The sequence below is a fragment of the Tachysurus vachellii genome, chromosome 1 (genome assembly GCF_030014155.1).
Source record: "Tachysurus vachellii isolate PV-2020 chromosome 1, HZAU_Pvac_v1, whole genome shotgun sequence".
In the NCBI taxonomy this organism is placed as follows: Eukaryota; Metazoa; Chordata; class Actinopteri; order Siluriformes; family Bagridae; genus Tachysurus; species Tachysurus vachellii.
In genome coordinates, this window is record NC_083460.1 from 11,961,643 (window position 1) to 11,984,182 (window position 22,540).

At 37.3% G+C, this 22,540-nt stretch overlaps 2 protein-coding genes across 5 annotated transcripts in view; both read left to right on the plus strand.

The window, feature by feature from the left end:
• slco5a1b (solute carrier organic anion transporter family member 5A1b) overlaps positions 1–11,606 on the plus strand; it is a 28,175-nt gene extending 16,569 nt beyond the window's left edge. For all 3 annotated transcript variants that reach the window (XM_060872405.1, XM_060872414.1, XM_060872423.1), the window contains exons 13-23: positions 146–358; positions 532–729; positions 1,586–1,733; positions 1,905–1,978; positions 2,097–2,174; positions 2,880–2,999; positions 3,124–3,290; positions 6,142–6,195; positions 6,297–6,361; positions 9,087–9,160; positions 9,259–11,606. In XM_060872405.1, coding sequence (XP_060728388.1) covers positions 146–358; positions 532–729; positions 1,586–1,733; positions 1,905–1,978; positions 2,097–2,174; positions 2,880–2,999; positions 3,124–3,290; positions 6,142–6,195; positions 6,297–6,361; positions 9,087–9,160; positions 9,259–9,327 — 1,260 coding nt within the window. In that variant the 3' untranslated portion in view covers positions 9,328–11,606. The remainder of the gene's footprint in view (positions 1–145; positions 359–531; positions 730–1,585; positions 1,734–1,904; positions 1,979–2,096; positions 2,175–2,879; positions 3,000–3,123; positions 3,291–6,141; positions 6,196–6,296; positions 6,362–9,086; positions 9,161–9,258) is intronic.
• Positions 11,607–13,189: 1,583 nt separating this feature from the next.
• Positions 13,190–21,137, plus strand: lactb2 (lactamase, beta 2). Of its 2 annotated transcripts, XM_060872444.1 has the most exons (8): positions 13,190–13,429; positions 16,978–17,141; positions 17,516–17,636; positions 17,735–17,913; positions 18,857–19,005; positions 19,099–19,186; positions 19,336–19,409; positions 20,575–21,137. In XM_060872444.1, exons 1-7 carry the CDS (start codon positions 13,308–13,310, stop codon positions 19,368–19,370), a joined length of 858 nt encoding a protein of 285 aa, XP_060728427.1. In that variant the 5' UTR covers positions 13,190–13,307; the 3' UTR covers positions 19,371–19,409; positions 20,575–21,137. The 2 variants fall into 2 exon arrangements, with proteins under 2 accessions (XP_060728427.1, XP_060728419.1); XM_060872436.1 differs by lacking the exon at positions 20,575–21,137 and having other exon boundaries at positions 19,336–19,517.
• The last annotated feature ends 1,403 nt before the right edge of the window (positions 21,138–22,540 follow it).

The window sequence follows — 22,540 nt, forward strand, 5'->3', positions numbered from 1 at the left end:
TAGCAACAAAAGTAAGGCCAACTTTTGAATGGGATGTTCAACATACATATCGGTATGATGATCAGGTGTCCAAATATATACAGGACCTAATGTATATGTATATTTATGAATCTCTAAATTTGTCTTTTTGTATATGTGTTTGTAGAAGACTACATTGAATCAAATTCCTACTAAGTACAGCCACTCAGAATCTATGAAGTTCCTAATCCTTACAATAATATCCATCGTCTGCATCATCATGGTCCTGCTGATCTCTAGTATTATTTACTGTCTGCGCCATCGATCACATCACAAACTCAAAGAGAAACTCACCAATCTCAGCACAGACCCTGCTACTGAAGCCACAGCTACCTATCAGGTACAAAGCATTATGTGGGTAATGAGAGAGTGCGGCTTATATAAATGGGATCATAAGACAAATACCCAGGATGGTATGAAGAAGTAATGCTGAGGCTGCAATTCATTACACAACTGCATAAATATTGGACAAGTATTTCATTGCACATCTGTTCTACTCCTTCATATGTGCAGGAGTTGTGTAGGCAGCGAATGGCTGTGAAGCCCCCAGCGGAAAGAACAGAACTTCGTCAGTCCTCTCGAATTAACAGTGTGTCTTCTCAGCTGAGTGATGGACCAATCCTTAGCCCCTCTGCCCGCACAAGCACTTCCTCCTGGAGTGAAGAGCCTGCGCACTCAAATATGGACATCTCCACTGGACATATGATACTGGTAACCACTCAGATGTATAGTCCCCTTTAAAAGTATTAGAACAGTCAATTCTTTTGTTTTTGCTATACAAATGGTGAAAAGGTGAATATGGGAAGATAGGGGAGAATTTCATCTTTTTTTGTTTTTGGTCAACGAAAACAGCAACAGCTGATGGCAAAAGGATTGCAATAACATTGTATATCTGGATTTGTGGAATATTCCTTTGTGATAATGACCATTGTTAAAAGTGCTATGCAAACTGAACTGAACTGATTTGGGTGGGTGGATGACGAACTCCTGGCATGTGTGGATGAGAGACAAGCGACTTTTTACAAACCTTCATGTTTAGATTTGTAATTAATTAATTTTTAATATTAGTGAATTTCAGCATTTTTCTCACTTGTAGACACATATACCCAAACATAAATAGTATGTAAAGAGTATTCTAATAGAAAAACAAGCAACACACAAGTAAATTCACTGTAATCACACACAGGAGAGCATCATCACATATGACCTGTTGGTTCAAGCCACCTATTCTCCTTCTCCATGCCACGTCACCCCAATGCCTAACTCAAGCCAGGGAGCCATCTGGCCTGCAGCCGTCTGTTGGTGCTTAAACATGAGCCTTCTGCCAGAGATAAATAACTAGTGTAGAGTTGTAATGTAATAAATATTGACATAACATACTGTAATTACTTTACCACAATCGGGCAAAATATGGGAAATATTCAAATTGAGTGAACAGCTAGAGATGTATATTGTGTGATGTAGACTGTGTGATGTATATATAAAAAGAATGTACTGTTGTTCTATAAACAAAATAGTGTACAACACAACTCTTTCTTTTTTCTCCTTCCCTTCTGTTATTTTATAGTCATATATGGAGGATCACCTGAAGAATAAGAACAGGTTGGAGAAGGAGTGGGAAGCTCTGTGTGCATATCAAGCAGAACCGAACAACTGCAGCATTGGCCAGAGAGACTGCAATGCCAAGAAGAACCGCACCTCCAATATCATTCCTTGTGAGCATGTGCCTTTATATATCCTCTGTTCATGCTAAACAACGTTAAGAAAAAGAGCAATGTTACAGACAGCATTAACCCATTAACCTGTTTTCAGGGCATAGCTTTTATAAAGATCAATATCACTCAACTAAAACCTAATCTACATTTACATGCATACTTGTGTTTCAGATGATCATTCCAGGATTTGCCTGAAAATTGAGAACAGCCAAGGCAACTCTGAATACATCAATGCTAGTCCTATTGTAAGTACATACTATAAAATTCCACTTCCTGTATTTCTTACTGTACACACTGCAATCCTGTTCCAATACACCTTAAACAATTTTGTACAATTTGTGTGATGGTGTGTTTTTCTCTTAGATGGATCACGACCCTAGGAACCCAGCTTACATTGCCACGCAAGGTCCTCTGCCCTCAACTGTTTCTGACTTCTGGCAGGTAAATCTTTGTGTGTGTGTGTGTGTGTGTGTGTGTGAGTGTGTGAGTGTGTGTGTATGTAAATTGCCTGTTTGCATGAATATTGTGTGAGTTTGAGAAATAAATGTGAAGGTGACACACAGTAAATACTCATTAGTGCATTTCAACACATTAAATACCTAGGAGCCATCACTGGGTCCAGACACAGGCTACAAGTTTTATGTACATCAGTATAGCTATAGAATATAAGTGCATTATTGTACTTATAAACTTATACGCTACATATCATATACCATACATTATAGTATAGAAGTCTCTGGAACTGCAGGGATGTTCAGCACACTTCCAAAACAAATGGTCTGAATTGGTGTTTTGATGGTGGTGATGGTGAGCACTGCTAACACGAAACACCAAATTATCCCATTATTTATAAAGTCTTTACCTGCCTTGATCTCTGGTGATTTAAGCTTCTTGACTTCACTTGATGGTGATGATTATACCATACGATTTACATTTTCCTCCTCATCAGACAGTTTGTTGTGCCCTCATTTTTGTTGTCTAATTTGGTCATTTCGACATTCTGTAAATCTAAATGCATTCATTTAATCAATGAGGAGTTGAATCCTTTAATCATATTCTATTAATATGCTTTTATAAATATTTTAGCTCAGATATGCATTGGTATTTGATTTGCATTGATCTGTGTGGGCAACATGTGTTTTTTAGATGGTGTGGGAAAGCGGGTGTGTGGTGATCGTCATGCTGACTCCTCTAACAGAAAGTGGAGTTAAACAGTGTTACCATTACTGGCCAGATGAAGGCTCCAACCTCTACCATATATATGAGGTACTAAACACAGATTAGTAGACTAAACACTACCAAATACACACACATTCATTGTCACCTGGAACTCTACACATAGTTGGATGAATAGTGTTTGGAGTATGTAGTTTATGGTGTGTGTCTGTAGGTTAACCTGGTGTCAGAACATGTGTGGTGTGAAGATTTCCTGGTTCGTAGTTTTTACTTGAAGAACATGCAGACCAATGAAAGTCGCACAGTCACTCAGTTCCATTACCACACCTGGCTCAACCAGCATACACCTGAGACCAGCCAAGCTCTACTCGACTTCCGCAGGTACACATGAGCACTCTGTGTGTTTTTGTGTGTGTGTGTGTGTGTGTGTGTGTTCACACGTATGATTATACATATGCATCTGCAATTTATTTTCATTTTTGTTTCATTTATTGCAATTAATGGAACTTTGATGACAACACTGCCACTTCAATCTATTTTTGTTATGTATTTTTGTCTCTCTGCGGTTTCTCATTCATTTTCTCACTGTCATTCTGCTGCTCGTTCAATCAATCGCTCTACCTCTGTGACATTTAATTCACCGATTATTGATTTTAAAGCGATTATGACTCAAAGCTTGATTTAATTTCAAGAACCATGAAAAATAGAAATCCCAGAAAATATTACACTGTATATCATTACATATTGTAGAAGGAATTTTGGAAAGATTGCCTACAAATAGTTTGGGTGATTTTGCACTTCTATAAGAAAATATCTAATATATAATAAAACTTTCCTGTGTAGCTGGATTTTGAATTAAATTCAGTTTTATTTGTAGAGCACTTTTAACAGTAGATACTGATGCAAAGCAATTTCATAGGAATAAAAATATTCTGAATAAAAATGGTTAAAATGATTAAAAAGTTTCAAATGCATGTGCATTAAGGCATTTTGTTTGTTTCGGTCCACACTTCAGTTGTGTTAGAAGATCGTTAACATGATGTGATCAGCTTCTGCAAATTTCTCTTCTGAACATGTATTTCATTCCCCACAAAGATGAGTGGCATTTTTTTTGTTCTGATCCTTTCTGCTTTTTTCTTTTTTTCTTTTTTGTTTTCCGAGAGTAGTCTGTGTATTTATAGTCTTGTCAAGCGCTTCCTGTTTTAGATTTAGACTTATTAGTATTTAGAATTTATTATTTTGATCTTTTTTTTTGCAGCGATATAGTCCTCTTCAAAGGTCTGCTGTCCAAGTAACATAAAAAAAAGTCAACCTAGTAGCACAAAATGCCCTGTGTTCATTTTTAATGCTGGTCTTGTGGTCACATAGACTCCATGAAAGTGTGCACCAATGGACAGTGTGGGGAATGGAGATGGTCCATCTTGGTGTCTAGCTTGAACTGCCATTGGCTTGTCCCCTGTGTGCTGTTAAATCTGTTCTGCTCCACCAGCCCATGCTGCCTTCAACGAGTTTTGCATAATGTTAAGTTTCCTATATCACGTAGAATGCCTTCCTGCCCTTTTGAAGATGTCACTCCACCTCCCTGCTCCCCTGCATCTGTTGCCTAATGCCTAGGAGTTGTATCTTAAAGGGGGGCTACATCATGTAATTTGCCCTGTCAGTGCACGCTGTTGCTTTCTGCATGTATCCTGGCTCACAACACAAACAGTGCTTCAGTTGTGTAGTTTAGTTGCTGTCCTGTTAATGCTATACATGTTTTCTGTTCACCTTTGTTTAGATCATTTTCTACACCCTGATGTTTCAGTTTTTCAATGTTGAAGGCTCACGGTGCCACTGTGTTGTGTTCTGAGCCAAGTTACTTTGTTGTACTAGTTCTGTGTTTCATGCTTTCTAGCATGATTTCCCAGTTTTGACTTGCACTTGTCCGTCTTGTTTTAATCATGGATTACCATCTTGCCACATGGTCTGTGCTCTGACTCCAGCCTGAATTAAGTATGCTTGTACCCTAAATAACAAGTACACTGATTTCACACAATTCCGTACTGTATGTTACCAAAGCTGGACTGTAGTCTCTTTATTAGTCAGTTAAAACTGAAGAGCTGCTAATGATTTAAAAGTGCTAGTTATTAACAATGCTTGGTTATGAAAATCCATGTCATGAAGCTCCTGACTCTCTCTTGTGCTTATGTTGCTTCCAGAGGCAGTTAAAGTTTGGAACTTTATTGACTGAGGCAACAGAGTATAGGTTATTTTTATAGTGTTGTGTGGCTGAGCCGTTGCTGTACTTAGGCACGTTTAAAATTAATAGCACTTACAGTTGACAGGGGCACATCTAGCTGGGCAAAAATTTCACACAATGACTTGTAGCAAAGGCAACAATTTTAGCCTTATATTGTACGTTTGGCTCAAAAACAAGAGAGCTTGTCACCCAAAGACCCATGGTGTAGCACAGCGGCAGAAGCACTGTGATAAGGGGCTGCTACTCTTCAGCTTTAGACAGCTGAACAGATGAAGTAAAACATCCACTTCTATCATCAAATGACCCAAAGCATGAATTAAGTCAACATGACAAAACACACACACACACACACACACACCCACACACACACACACACACACACACACACACACACACACACACTATGTATCAGTGTGTGGAAGGTTCTTTCTCTCCTCTCTCTACTTTTACTTTTACTTAATCCCTTGCCATTTCCCTCTATCTGTCTCATTGTTTGAACAGTTGCCAGTGTCATTTTTGTGCTAGTGCAGCTTGTGCACTCTGACCCCAGTTGCATAGTCACAAAAGTGATCACTGACAGCCGTTACTCCACATCCTAGTGCACCTTGGGACATTCCCTGTTCCCCTTCCCCATGAGCACTGTTCTGGCCTTTGCTCATTATTCTGCTCTTTATCTTTTTATCTTACCCATTGAACTTGCGGGACTTTGTTTTCTGTCTTTGTCTGACATGTTTTGATTTCAGTCCTACTATACTCCTTGATCATGTCGCTTGTTTAGTCTTCATATCACAGCGTTTTGCCTATATAATTAAAGAACAGTACCTTTTGTGTGACATATGTTGTTCTAACACTCACTGTCAGCACTGAAGTGTGTGTATGTGTGTGTGTGTACACTATGCTGTATACTGTATATGTAAATATGTTAAAGATTCATTCATAATATCACCAACATGAGCCCAGCATGTTTGTCACCGTGTGTTTTTTTCTTCACAGAAAAGTAAATAAATGCTACAGAGGAAGATCCTGTCCCATTATAGTTCACTGCAGGCAAGTAGAACACTAAACCTTTCATGAACATAAATGTGTTGCAATTAAATAATCAGTGGTCTCAGTTTCCTTTCCTGTCTCTCTGACTCTCTCTCTCTCAGTGATGGAGCAGGGAGGACCGGGACATACACACTGATTGATATGGTTTTGAATAAGATGGCTAAAGGTAGGTGCACATAAACCTCTTTTTTGACTTTCTAATAAATATTCATTAAGAAACTTCCAAATATGCAGCAATGATCACTTAATCTTTTGCAGTGGATTTTTAACAACTGCAACCCATTCTCCAATATTCAAGCAATAACTTCTTTAGTGTAAGAGAATTTTAAGCTTTCACGGCACAGTAATTCTTACATGCAGAGTGTATAGCAGTACACTGTGTTGAAATAACGCTTTTAGGTCTTCGGTCAGTCAAATTAAGAATGTAAGGAATATTGACAAATAGACTAATGTCACTGCAATCTTTTAGGCTAATATTTGTAATAAATATTCCTCTCTTTAGCTTTTGAATTGTTAGGTGCTTGGTTAACAGTGAAAGCAATATTCAGATTCCATTCTATAAGTTAATGCTCATATTAAAGTAAATGAGTCTATGGAATAATCTGTGGAGGATGTCTGATACTGCTGGTGGTACGACCAGGTGCTTACAACTATTTAGTCATTTAAAATGGAAGAGCTGCTAATTATTAACAAGTGCTAAATATTAATAATTATTAACAAGTTGTTGCTATGATCACATCTGGAAAGAAGAAAAAAAAAAACACCATGTCTCCAAATTCACACCCACCAGAAACAGCGTATTGTTGCGTACTTAACATGATCTGTTAGTTACCAAAACAGATTTGTGTCTAGGATTTTTGGTTTTGGTCTCCAGTGGCAGTGTGCTTGATTCTACTCTAGCCAAAGCATGGCATTGGCATATTGAGCTTAGGTGCTCAAAACCATTGCAGGGAACAACAACAGTGCCATCAACTGTCAGAGGTCAAAACCCTCAAAGCAAATCATCAGCTTCATTAGAAGTGGAGAAAAGACAAGAACAACACCTAAAGCAACAGCAGGCTTTCTCAAAGCAGCACAATACTGACAGCTAACAGTGGACCTGGGCCGGCAACTTAGGTTTCCTCAGCATGTAATTAAGACTATTCTAAGACCTGACATTGTTCTGGTGTCAGAAGTAATGGCTGTCATGCTGACACTTACTGTGCCATGGAGAAGGCCAATGAACAGAAAAGGGAGACATATAAGCTGCTACAGACAAGGCTGGAAGGCAAGGTGTTTACCTCAGAAGGTAGGGTGCAGAGACGATGCAAGGCAGTCCTCGGTGGAGCTTAATTGCACTCATCACTGCAGGCAAGAAGATGAGTAGGACCATTTACAACCGGCACAGAGGCTGCAAAGAAAGCCTCCCAGTGGCTTTGGATTAAGAGGGCAAATCTGTGGGAGAGTGTAACTAGGGCACAAACAGTGGCCGTATCAACCTCAGCTGGGTTGCATGAGAGAATACCTGAGGACCTCAGGAATTATAACTGTCGATGTGCCCTAGCTTAGTGTCAGAAGATGTTTCATTACATTTTGTCTTAGTTTTGACATTTCTACTCAAAATTGAAAACTTTTCTTGACTCAATTAACAACATGACCACAGTTAGACAGGCTGCTCATAATTTCACAACAATCTTGAATTTTAAGATGTTTTCAGGGTTTGCTTTTTTGTTAAAAAATATTTTGTTACAGAAATTAAGATCTTACTCTGTATGTAAAATCCGTGATAGTAGTAGGAATAGATGAAGGTTCATTCATTCATTCATTTATTTTCTACCGCTTATCCGAACTACCTCGGGTCACGGGGAGCCTGTGCCTATCTCAGGCGTCATCGGGCATCAAGGCAGGATACACCCTGGACAGAGTGCAAACCCATCACAGGACACACACACACACTCATTCACTCACACGCTACGGACAATTTTCCAGAGATGCCAATCAACCTACCATGCATGTCTTTGGACCGGGGGAGGAAACCGGAGTATCCGGAGGAAACCCCCGAGGCACAGGGAGACCATGCAAACTCGACACACACAGGAGGCGGGAATCGAACCCCCAACCCTGGAGGTGTGAGGCAAACGTGCTAACCACTAAGCCACCGTGCCCCCCTAGATGAAGGTTCAATGCATAAAATAAGTACCAACAAACAAAAAAAGCAAATAGGCTTTCAATTCATTAGGTTAATGTAACAAATTCCAAACATTAGAAAGGTATCTGACTTCCAGTGTATTAATACCTTATTTATTAGCCTTTATATTTCTATCACTGTATTGTTTCTGGGTTTTGTTTTGTTTTTTATTTGTAAGATTATTGTTAAATTTCAGGAGTTTCTCCAAAGGGGATCAATAAAATCTATCAATATCTATCAATTTTAAACGTACTGCATGTTACACTTACAGGATGGCAAATCATACTGTACAAAACACCTTTAGAAATGATTCAGGGATTCATGTCTAGCATGGCATTATTTTCAAACGTGTATAACAAATTTCTTTCTTAAGCACTCAGTCATTCTTCTTTAGGAATGCTCAAAAATCATTTTTATATGATTCAAAAAAGGAATGGAAAAAAAAATACCGAACCAGAGCAAATATGTGATGTCCTGTGATGAATTGTTTTCTAGTGATTTCCTTACATAATAACTGACAGGATAGATGGAAATCTCTACCATGCAATAGTGCAGGGGATGCAATCTTTGGTTGGTAATGTTTTTGACCACAACATTAAAGAGTATTAAAGACCTTCTTTGAAAGATATTATTCAAAACTGATCTGTTACTCTAGACTGAAGCAGCACATGTATTCAGTGTGCTGTGTGTTGATATATTTTATATATTTTATGTTTCTTTGTAGGTGCTAAAGAGATTGATATTGCTGCTACTCTGGAACACCTGAGAGATCAGAGACCTGGCATGGTTCAAACCAAGGTACACATGCACATTCAAAGACATACAGACAAATCATATATAGGTATTCTAACCACTCCTTTTCTCTGTCTCTGTCTCTGTCTCTTTTTCATTCTCAGGAGCAGTTTGAGTTTGCATTGACTGCAGTGGCAGAAGAAGTGAATGCTATCCTTAAATCCCTCCCTTAGTGAGAAATCAAGCAGCAAGAGGCATCCAGTCTCCCTCTCCTTCCTCTCCTTCTTTCTTATTTTCTGCATTATTCTCTCTATCTGGATAGTGTATATAAAGTTAGGATTCATTAAAAGCTTTTTTTCTCGTTTCTTTTGATGTGTACTGGCCTTGCAGTGCAGACAGTCTACTTATATTGAAAAGATATTATATGTTTGGATATATTAATCATATAGCTATAGATTTCTACCCACATGTAAATGTTCGTTTTTATTTTTGTCCAATTGTTTCTCTGCTGGTGGCACATGGTTAGTCATTGCCAAATTTGATATAATGGTAAGCTGACAATAGCTTCTTTCCCGATGCTGAAAGCGGTATTTAAAACATCTGCATCTTATCTAAATTATGGTACAATAACAAAAATAACTAAAGTTGTTTGTTGACAATATTATATGCAGCTATGGAAAGTGCTTTGAAAATGTACTTCGTAAAGGCCCAAAATGCTGGTATATGTACTTATCTTAAAAGGAAATTTAGTATCATAGTCTATTTTTATTTAAAAGACAGTTCTATTTCACCTATCCTAACAATCAGAGGCACTAGAAAGATAGACCTAATAAGAAAGACCTGCATACCTTCTTGCGTCATTGTGCATACCTGCCAAGACATTCCAAAAAGTCACAAAGTGTGCTATAATTACGTCTATATTGCAATAAATCCTATTAGCTCCTTAACAGCTACAGTAGTTACCACACTCAACCTCCAATGGAGCTCCATGGGTTTGCTTATATCCTCCCCACTGGTTTAGCTTCTCGCTCTTCCATTTACTCCATGCATTTCATGTGCAATGACACCTAGCCATAGAATACTTTGCTGTTAGTGAGTCTGAGAGGTTCCCACTTATTTTGGATACTGCCATATTTTGATCCTTTGCAATCCATTAATAAGCTATCCATTTGGGACACATCAACCCTCCTGAGAACAGAGTGTTTTGTTTGGTATCATGGTGAACTGAGAAGAGGTGCTAGATGACCTAAAGTGTCCATTTTAACAAGCCAATGCACCATACCAAATTGAAAACTATTAGAACTTTTTGCTATGGATCACTTCACCAAAATAGTATGTGACCACAGGTTATGTGATGACACTGGGGCTAAACCTTGGGTTTTCAGCTCAAAGTGATATGATCCAATAAACTCAGTTCAGATCAATCTTATTTGTATAGCACTTTTAACAATAGACGTGGTCACAAATAATCTCTACAGGAATATAAAAATTCTGAATTAAAAAAACAAAGCTTAAAATTCTAGTTTATATTTATCCCTCACAAGCAAGCCAGAGACATAGTGGCAATGAATAACCCCCTGAGATGATATGAGGAAGTAACAGACTGAACAGCAGTTCCTGAGAAGTTTCCAAAGCAAAATAAGTGAATAACAATGGTGTTTGTTGTAAATATTGTATCAAACTTCACTTTATGACTGTTGCAAGGTCTTGGCAAGTACAATATACTGTACCTTTTTAAGGGATGAAGGTATAACGTAAAAGGAGATACTGCTTAAGGGCTAGAAGATGATTAGCGTAAATAATGTATGGAAATTGACTAATTAGAGTCTCAAACTGTACACCCACAAGGTGGACCATCATGGTAGGTGTGTAGTAAATAGTAACTGTAAGGTGTTTGTACCAGCCATAAACACACTTAACATGCCACTTCCTAGTCATTGTCCCTGCTGTGCTGAGAACAGATGGCCTACTGTCAAGTGTACACTGCAAAAATGACATCTTAGTAAGGCATAAATATTTTGAATATAGTTAATATGATCTATTTCTTATTAAAACAATAAATCAAATTTAAGACTATTAACCCTATTTATAAGCAAATTTTACATTTTCCTGTTCTACTGGCAGATTATTCTGCTAATTTTAATAATTTCTTTTGAGGGGAAAAAAAATCTAAATTATCTGACAATAGAATAAGAAAGAAAAAAATTAAAATGTGCATACATATAAACTTAACAATTTTAAATTTGGCTCTTTCAACTTCAAGTCACATGCTCTCATTTATTTCAGTGTAGGAGCAAAGTGTTGTTCCTGAGTCTCTTGTTCTTACACTAGATGGTTTTAAGAATTTGCTCAATGTAAATAAAATATATAATGTGCTGTGATGGCATACTGGGCAGACTGCAGAATCTACTAAAAATGTACTAAACTGCTCAGCTAGAAGAATCATTACACCTCTTAATGATCCAGATTATTGTATTTATCACCAGAATTCTATTCTAATCTATTTTTCTTTCTCAACAAATGAAATGCTGTTGTCCTGTGATTAAAGTTTAACTGTTTGTGAAACTCTAATGCATTTCTGTGTCCTTTTTTGAGCTTGCTGTAATAACAGCAATAAGAATACATTTGATTGAATAAAAGTACATTTTATATGCTGAATTTATATATTTTTTAAAGCTTCTGTGACAGTGTCCATTATTTAAAGCACTATGCAAATAAAAAAGGAATTTAATAATAACAATAATAGTAGTAGTAGTAGTAATAATAATAATAATAATAATAATAATAATAATAATAATAATTTAGAACACAATGCAAATATGCTGATATTTTAAAGGTATAGATTATTTTCACTTAAATTTAGCTTTGCCTTGGGTGACAACACTGTTGTTAGTTTTAATATTTCTGAACCACTGGTTTTACTGGTTACAGCTCTTTTTTGCATGAAAAAGTTACTTTGGGAATTGTTGTCAGGAAACAAATATTTAACTGTGTTGTCTAATGTTTGGCTGGTTGAACATGGACCTTATTCAATGCAGTTACTGATTATATTAGAGTAGATTTAAACAGTCACTCCTATTTATATGATGTGTAAAGAGAATATTTTACCTTTCAGCGTGACCCAAAGGTATGACTTCAGAAGAAAAGGATCAATGATCCCAGGCGTACCAAAAATTAAACATCTAAATGGTTAAAGAAGAAAATAAAATCAAGTGCTCTTGTAAGATCTTAAGAGAGCTGTGCCTTAATGAATGCACTCAAACATAAATGATTTTAAGTGATGCAAAATTTCTCTAAAAGATGAGCAAGGTGTATAAAATGAAATAAAATGTAAGTCACTCTGGATAAGGGTGTCTGTTAAACAACAACCTGGAACTGAACATGCTCAAAACTGTGGAGATGATAGTCTCACCATCATGGGTAGCAGTGGAGTTATTCAAGTTCCTGGGAACATCATTTCCTAGGACCTGAAGTGGGACATTCAAATTGACTACACTGTGAAAAAGGCCCAGCAGAGGTTGTACTTCCTTCATCAACTGATAAAGTTCAACCTGCCACAGACACAGATGACACAGCTTTACTCAGCTGTTATTGAGTTGGTTCTTTGCTCAGCCAGCAAATCAGATTTAAGACTGTAATTCATTCTGTAATTCTCCCTCTCTAATTATTGCCTCTTCTCAAGTACTATGTAAATATGTAAAGCCATACTATTTAAATGTTTACTCTTCCCATGCAAGATATGTATGTATGTATGTATGTATGTATGTATGTATGTATGTATGTATGTGTGTATGTATTTGTGTATGTATGTATATATGTATGTATGTATGTATGTATGTATGTATGTATGTGTGTGTGTATGTATGTGTATGTATGTATATGTGTATGTATGTATGTATGTATGTATGTATGTGTATGTATGTATGTATGTATGTGTGTGTGTATGTATGTATGTATGTATGTATGTGTGTGTGTGTATGTATGTATGTATGTATTATAATAATAATAAAACTATTCTGATTCTGATTCTGAATAAAATTGCCTCATGCCGTTCAAGATGAAAGACTTTTATTTTGCTTTGCACGCCTGAACTTTGTATCGGAAGTCCAAGCCGATATCAAGACAGCATTAGATACATGCAAAATTCTGTGGCATGTAGCAGAATAAAACTAAAGCTAGACTTGAAACCGTATTATTCCTTTTCCTGGAGAAAATGTCCGCTATAATTCCTCGCATCGAGCAGCTTTCTTGTCGAGTTCTGCGTGTTCTGGGCTGTAACCCTGGACCCATGACACTACAGGGAACCAACACGTACCTGGTCGGGACTGGGAGAAGGTATTAATATGTAAACAATATACAAAGGTAGTGGTAACATTGGGGTTTGTTATATATTTATATTATTTTATGTTAATGTTAATTTTATTTACATTTTCTTTTGTTAGTAAACAGTAACACGGAAGTGTGTAATCAACTGGAACAAAATCAAATGAACTTTATATTTTTGCATAAGAGATTAATCTCCTTATATATTATGTGCATTATTAACACTGAAATAGCTTCCATTTTAGTCACATTATCATATTTACGGAAGCATTTTACGGACTATTTTCAAATTATATTTATACTTGCAACTGCTTTTTGTGTGTATATGTGTGTGTGTTTGTATTTGTGTGTGTGTGTGTGTGTGTGTGTGTGTGAGTGTGAGTGACATGGAAAAGCAAAGTCTTGCCACATATCCTTTATTTGCATTCTCATGTATAGATGGTCTATGTATCTGAACATATATGTGTATATTTCTTACAGTTACTTGCTCAACAGTGTCTGTATATACTCTTTGTCATAGCCTTCGTGGTAGATATATTTATGTATATATATATATATAAAATGCACTTGTTCATTTGCACAGTTCTATTGTTTGCACTTGTGGTAGATGTTAAATACTATTTCATTGCTGTGAACTCAATGGCAATAAAGTTCTATGTATCAATCAATCAATCAACGAATCAGAACTGACCTTTGTAGCAAACATGTCTAACTTACTCCACCAAACCTTTTTGGCTTTTTACACCACAAATGTATGTATCTATATATATATATATAAATAAAAGAACACTTTATGTAACAATAAAATGACATTTTATATAAACAAGAGACATTGAAAATTGCTTTTTAAAATAATGCACTGATGATTTTCTCTTTACATATGGTGAGTGTTATAAGGTCCCTGTTTCACCAGGGAAACAAAAGCCATTGGTTTGTCAGCAACTCCAAACACTTCACATTACAAACACTTTGGAGAAGATTAAATGTTTTCTCTTTTCTGTTTTAATCTCTTGTGCAAGAGCTAGTAAAATGTCATAATTAAAACATTGCTTTTGCATTTCCGATGCCTTGCACAGAAACCTGTTGCTCAAAAGAAAGAGACTTGCGGTTCCATTAAATTTTTGGCTTTATAAGCAACACTGAGGAAGTGAAATAGCAGACTGATGTATTTAAGAAAAGACAGGGTACAGAGAGTGTAAAGACAGTATACAGACAGGGGACAGAGAGTGTAAAGACAGTATACAGACAGGGTACAGAGAGTGTAAAGACAGTATACAGACAGGGTACAGAGAGTGTAAAGACAGTATACAGACAGGGGACAGAGAGTGTAAAGACAGTATACAGACAGGGGACAGAGAGTGTAAAGACAGTATACAGACAGGGGACAGAGAGTGTAAAGACAGTATACAGACAGGGTACAGAGAGTGTAAAGACAGTATACAGACAGGGGACAGAGAGTGTAAAGACAGTATACAGACAGGGTACAGAGAGTGTAAAGACAGTATACAGACAGGGTACAGAGAGTTTACAGACAGGATTCAGACAGGGTGCAGAGAGTGTAAAGACAGTATACAGACAGGATACAGACAGGGTACAGATATTATACAGACAGGGTACAGAGAGTGAAAAGACAGTATACAGACAGGGGACAGAGAGTGTAAAGACAGTATACAGACAGGGGACAGAGAGTGTAAAGACAGTATACAGACAGGGGACAGAGAGTGTAAAGACAGTATACAGACAGGGGACAGAGAGTGTAAAGACAGTATACAGACAGGGGACAGAGAGTGTAAAGACAGTATACAGACAGGGGACAGAGAGTGTAAAGACAGTATACAGACAGGGGACAGAGAGTGTAAAGACAGTATACAGACAGGGGACAGAGAGTGTAAAGACAGTATACAGACAGGGGACAGAGAGTGTAAAGACAGTATACAGACAGGGGACAGAGAGTGTAAAGACAGTATACAGACAGGGGACAGAGAGTGTAAAGACAGTATACAGACAGGGGACAGAGAGTGTAAAGACAGTATACAGACAGGGGACAGAGAGTGTAAAGACAGTATACAGACAGGGGACAGAGAGTTTACAGACAGTATACAGACAGGGGACAGAGAGTGTAAAGACAGTATACAGACAGGGGACAGAGAGTGTAAAGACAGTATACAGACAGGGGACAGAGAGTGTAAAGACAGTATACAGATGGGACAGAGAGTGTAAAGACAGTATACAGACAGGGGACAGAGAGTGTAAAGGCAGTATACAGACAGGGGACAGAGAGTGTAAAGGCAGTATACAGACAGGGGACAGAGAGTGTAAAGGCAGTATACAGACAGGGGACAGAGTGTAAAGACAGCATACAGACAGGGGACAGAGAGTGTAAAGACAGCATACAGACAGGGGACAGAGAGTGTAAAGACAGCATACAGACAGGGGACAGAGAGTGTAAAGACAGCATACAGACAGGGGACAGAGAGTGTAAAGACAGCATACAGACAGGGGACAGAGAGTGTAAAGACAGCATACAGACAGGGGACAGAGAGTGTAAAGACAGCATAGAGACAGGGGACAGAGAGTGTAAAGACAGCATACAGACAGGGGACAGAGAGTGTAAAGACAGTATACAGACAGGGGACAGAGAGTGTAAAGACAGTATACAGACAGGATACAGACAGGGTACAGAGAGTGTACAGACAGGGTACAGAGAGTGTAAAGACAGGGTACAGAGAGTGTAAAGACAGGATACAGACAGGGTACAGATATTATACAGACAGGGTACAGACATTATACAGACAGTGTACGGACGGGTACAGACAGGGTACAATTTGCATTTTCATTTGATTTATGTCACAATGTCCACAAATACAAAATGCAACTTGAAAATGGGCCAGTTCCACTTCCATATTCATATTTGTCGTAGATTTTTTATACATTGTTGACATGGTGGCAGAGACGCAGGAGAAAATGCTTTGGGGATGGAACAGTATGGGGGATTTTTACCTAAGCTTTGTTGCCTGCAATTGTAGATTATTTATAAATTTCATTTGCTCAAATAATTACTTTTCTTTTTTTTTTGTTCTTCTTAAATATGGTATTTGTTTAGTGCATATTTCTGCAACATTTTTTGGATTGTGAAATTTAAGATATTGAATTGTCTCTGAAAAGCACCACATTCCCCATAATGTCTAGGTGGTGTGTCTGAAATTTTTATGACTGTTATAAAATATTTATATGTGGCTTTCAGACACTGGATGAAAGCAGGGCATGTGCTTTTTAGCAGCGTTCTTACAAAAAAAAGTCAAAAACAAACGTTTTTCAGGAACGCTTTATTTTGGTTCTATATCTCATTTCTATGTACAGAATACTAGAACAGAAATGAGCAAAACCAGTATGTCTATATAGTGGTCTGATCTTACACCACTAGAAGAACTGGACACAACCAGTGTCGCATCCTATCAGCAAACAATTTTTGGGCCATTTTGTGATGGATTTGTTAATGAATACTAAAACGTTTATTGTTTATTACTCATGTGATTGTCTGCGGTATGGGTGTGTGTTAGGCGTGTGTTAATAGACACCGGTGAACCTTCTGTACCTGAGTACATCTCTAATCTGAAGCAAGCTCTGGGCCAGAGTGAGTCCTCCATCCAGGAGATCCTTGTCACACACTGGCACCATGACCACACAGGAGGAGTTCCTGACATCCTTACAGACATACACTCAGGTAAGAGATTTACACATACAACTGCACTCATATACAGAATGGAATCTAAGACACACATATTTTCCAGCTTCACATATACCTCTGTAGCCTAAATGCAGGTTCTTTTCCTTTCATATGATGTTCATAACATAAAGCAAGATTCTTTAGCTTCTCTGGGTAGAATTACATTTGAATGTTGAAGGTTCAGTTGGCACCCTAAACTGTACAAACAGCCAGAAAACAGTGGAAATAGTATTTAGCTTTCAAACCTTTGCTAGAATTTGTGGAGCTCTTGATAATACTGCATTCAGGTTTTTTGAATGTTGCATGAAATGAATGTGGTTTATACTGTTGTCTTTATTTTGTGTGATTGTATGTATGTGTGTGTGATTCAGATTTGCAGGTGAGTAAACTCCCTCGTTCTCCTCCACAGCCAGAGGCAATTGGACAAGAGAAGAAAAAATACACATACCTTAAGGATGGAGATGTTATAAAGACAGAGGGAGCCACGTTACGGTGAGTATATCAGAGGAAGGGGAAGTGTGTACACTATACAGGTGACAACAATAATCGTGTTTGTACAAGATGGGTACATGTTAAGTGCATATGTGCAGGGTCTTATTCACCCCAGGACACACCGATGACCACATGGCTCTGTATCTGGAGGAGGAGGGAGCGGTGTTCTCGGGAGACTGCATTCTGGGTGAAGGAACAGCTGTGTTTGAGGACCTACATGATTATATGCTCTCACTTCAGAAACTGCTTGACATCAATGCAGACATTATCTATCCAGGTGTGTGTTTGTGTCTGTGTCTGTGTGTGACACAGCTTTGACAGCTGTCATGAAGTAAAATCATTAATAACACAGTTGGTTGCATTTTAAAAAACTATGCTGCATTCACATCCTAACAGTTACCACTAAAATAGATGCTCGAGGCTCTGTACTCTACATCTAACTAATTTAATTTACAATTTATTTGTATAGTTCTTCTGCAGTAGACAGTGTCACAAAGAAGCTTTGGTTATCAGGATCTAATCTGTAATGAGCAGATGATGTTGGAAGGACGTGGACGTTATACTTCTTGATGGCTTCTGATGAACTTTCCCTTTAACTCTAACATTATTACAGACACAATGGGCTGTTAATATAGCAGTACTCTAGTCAGGCCTATCTATTGTCTCTGTGTTTTTTATGTAAAAAAGTTTGACAAGAAATAGAACATTTTTGATAGTTGTTTGCTTCCATGTAACAACGTACTGTAGCTCTCAGTACAGCACACAGACTACCTTATAATGCACCCAGCTAGAGGTGTAAAGATGCATCGTGACATAATGCATTGCAGCGCATACATTAGATAGCCATTGTGGGAATGTGCAGTAGTGCAAATAAGCATTCTATTAAGTACGCATGTAATGCAGTTACACTGTTTGAACACCAGAAGGCCCATCTCTGCACAAACCATGGAGGTCAACTATAAAGCACACTGGCTGAGAGAGAGCAGTAGCTTCACTTTCTTCCATACCAAACCAAAGACAGTTGAAATCAGGCATAAGATATGCGAAAGCAGTAGCACATTTTTAAGAGTCAAAATTAGGAGTCCTTTTAGTCATAATATTTTCATACAGATTTTGTTCAAAATATTCTGAGACTTGAATGAAAAAAAATTGTGAATTAATTAGTGACTGGAGTGTATCATTACCTTCTAACTGCAGCAATTTATTCTGTCCCTCATCAGGTCATGGCCCTGTGGTGTTAAGTGCATGCAGTAAGATTCAGGAGTACATCTCCCATCGCATCAACCGTGAGCAGCAAATTCAGGCCGTGCTGAGAGACAACCCTGGAGCTACCTTCAGTTCCTCTGCCTTGGTTAAACTGGTGTACAAGGTGTTGTGGTGTCTACTGATTGGCTTTATGTCATCACATGGATTTGGATTAGTGCTCCTTATGTATTTTTTGGATTTTGATTTTCTTTATTAGGACACCCCTGAGCACTTACATAGAGCTGCTGAAATCAACCTGGTTCATCACTTAAAAAAACTACAGAAGGAGGGAGCGGTCTGCTTGAGTAAGAGCCATGCATAGATATTTGAATATTAATAATTAATAATTACTCGACTTTTATTTGTCCAGTCCATCTGTTTTAATATGAATAACGGTTACATTTCCAGTTTTACTAAAGCATTTCTGTGTCTTTTTATTTTTGCATATTTATAGTTGGAGAGCCAGGAAAGTGGAAGAGCAACTTGTGACCACCAACATAACAAACATTCACAGTTAAAAACACAAATGTATTTTATATTCTGTATATTTCCTGGTGTTGCATTAAATATTTGGAAATGTAATCAAATTTATGACCTCTTTTACTACCAAATTTCATAAAAACTATCATAGACCTACATGTCAGACTGATTTTTAGACCACTAAAATCCTTTTCTTTATAGCACTCAATATTCAACTATAGCTAAGTAGCTGTAGTCAACTAAAAATATGAAAGAAAATTATGGGGACAACTGTCAAAAAAATGGACATTGGATAATAGCATAATAGAATAGACACGAGGTAGAATAATAGTCAGGTAGATATTGATTATAGAATAGAAGGTTTTGTGGAAACTGAAACATTCTGCAAACCTGAATTAGCCTGGTATAACAACACATGTATGAGTGAGTTCCCTGAAGAGGAAAACGTGCTGCTGACTATTTTAGTTGACTAACCTTAACTAAAAGAATGATTGATGAACAAAAGAAGAAGGATCAAATTCTGTTCTTCTGAAGTTAATGTATTATGACTTGTGTTAAGACTGTTATTGCCACCTTAAGAGGTTTTATAAACATGTTTATAAAGACTGTTTAACATATCAGCCATTTTGCCTCTTCCATCCTTAACTCTTTCACCCAGAGTTAACAGTAGAAGTGTTGCATCATCAGGAAGAAGGAAATATTTTTTCATAAAGTCGTGAAAAATATGTAAATTAAAAATTTGGCTTTTGTAATTTAATAATTACTAGTTGTAATTGTCATTTTTATGCCTGTTATCATCTGTACATCCTTTAAACCTCTTTCTTGTGATATCTCAAGGAAAAGTGGTTGAATAATTCTAGTATTTCTATGGATTTATCATTTAAGTCAGCAAATGAACTGAACTGAAACTAATTCACAGAGGTTTAGGTTCATAGCAGAGTCAAATGTGAGAGTCTTTCTTCCTGGGATTCAACCTGGGATTCAAACTGTCAACCTTCCAATGAGTCGTAACACCTTAACCACTAGACTACCACATCCCATTTTTGCCATCAGTCTGTTTTGTCTCGCCATCACAAGATTAATTTCAGCATGATATTTCAAGAATTAAAGTAGTAGTTTTACGTTTGTTTTATGTCTGTCTATTTTACACCAGACTGCTCACGTACATTTTGGCAAACTGAAGTCTTGCTTTTTTATGTCTCTGTGTCAGCAGTGGGGTCCTCCTTGGTCTCCTGCCATAGCGTTTCATTTCATTCAAATGTCGACGGATAGTTCGCGCTGACCCTAATGCACCCTGAGCCTGTAGGACAGCTTGAATTTTTTTGGAACTTGTTTGGGGCTGCTTATCCACCATCCCGACTATCCTGCGTTGCAACCTTTCATCTTTCATTTTTCTCTTCCGTCCACGTCCAGTGAGATTAGCTACAGTGCTACGGGTTGCAAACTTCTTGATCATGTTGTGCACTGTGGACAAAGGAACATCTAGATCTCTGGAGATGGACTTTTAACCTTGAGATTGTTGATATTTTTCCACAATTTTGGTTCTCAAGTCCTCAGACAGTTTTCTTTTCCTATTTCTGTTCTCCATGCTTCGTGTGGCACACACAGACAAACAATGCAAAGACTGAGTCAACATCTCTCCTTTTTATCTGCTTGCAGGTGTGATTTTTATATTGCCTGCACCTGTTACTTGCCCCAGATGAATTTACAGAAGCATCACATGCTTGAATCAAACTTATTTATCCACAATTTTGAAAGAGTGCCAATAATTTTTTCCAGCCCATTTTTGGAGTTTTGTGTGAAATTATGTCAAATTTGCTTTTTCCTCTGTTTTTTTTTTTTTTTTTCTTCTTTTTTTTGTGTTGTCCCAATACACACAAAGGAAATAAACATGTGTATAGCAAAACGTGTAATTGCAATACTTTGTGAGAGATACTTTATTTTCTGGAAGAATTTCATGGGTGCCAACACTTTTGGCCATGACTGTATATTGCTTTTGTGCATGAAAATATTACATGAAATGTATTGTGTGATCCTGACTAAGCTGACAACTTTATTTGTTGGTACCATTTTTAACAAAAATTGGGGTTGGGATATATATATATATATATATATATATATATATATATATATATATATATATATATATATATATATATATATATATATATAAATAAATGAATGCCTGGGAGAGACCTTGCTGATGCAGTATAACTAGCTTGTTTCAACTCATCAGCTTTCAGCTTTGATCAGAAAGCCATGTACATTTAGTTGATTTTGCAAATTGCAGGCATTTGTACTTGTAATTGTTATCGAACTCTTTTTCAGACGTGCAAATTACTGTAACCGAATTGAACCAAAACAATTGAGAAAAACTTCAACCGATGGACCGTTAACATGTTATCTTTCCACAAGCCATCAGACTCCTCAATAACTGAACTAAACTATACTGAACACAACACACATCAACTGTATGGACTGCACAGACTTACACCAAATACACACTCTTCCAATACATCCATCAAACTGTTTACATGCTGTTTTGCACACTGTTTTTTGCTCTTTACACATGCTGTCTCACATTTCAGTTGATTGCTGTTTTGTACAATACTTTACAACATCTCATGTAACTGCTGCTATAACATTGTGTTCATTCCAGTATTTCTGCTCACGCAATATTGTTAAACATACAGTATTTACCTTACTGATGTTTCTGGCACGACTTCAAATTTCTACCGACATGTTCAGAGAAAACATAAAGAAAGGTAAGTTTCTTATTATAACTTTTATACCAGTTTAAATCCAAATAACATTGTTAGGGCTGGGCGATATGACGCTAAATATATATTGGGTCTGTGTGTGTGCGCGGGCGCGCCAATTTAAATCATGCAGACCGCCATGAGGCCGCCTCAATGTGCGTCATCAGTGATGAATTATCTAATGGTTTTACACTTGCACGGTCAAAAAAATTCACACACATCATGTCAAAATGTAAGTTTGGCCGAGTATTCATGTAAACAGTCGGTTATGTACATTGTTAAGATGTCTTAAGTGAATGTAAACAAACAGTTGGGAAAAATAGTCATATCAGTCAAATAAATCTGTTGCCGTAATGTTAACAAAATCACTCACTCTACTGATAACTAACTTTATTAAATGTAATGAGAATCAATGTGCAT

Coding starts and splice junctions, on each gene's coding strand:
- lactb2 (XM_060872444.1), top strand. CDS start 13,308: ATGTCCGCTATAATTCCTCGCATCGAGCAGCTTTCTTGTCGAGTTCTG. Junction 17,637..17,734: donor ACAGAGGGAGCCACGTTACG/GTGAGTATATCA, acceptor GCATATGTGCAG/GGTCTTATTCACCCCAGGAC. Junction 19,187..19,335: donor GGAGGGAGCGGTCTGCTTGA/GTAAGAGCCATG, acceptor GCATATTTATAG/TTGGAGAGCCAGGAAAGTGG.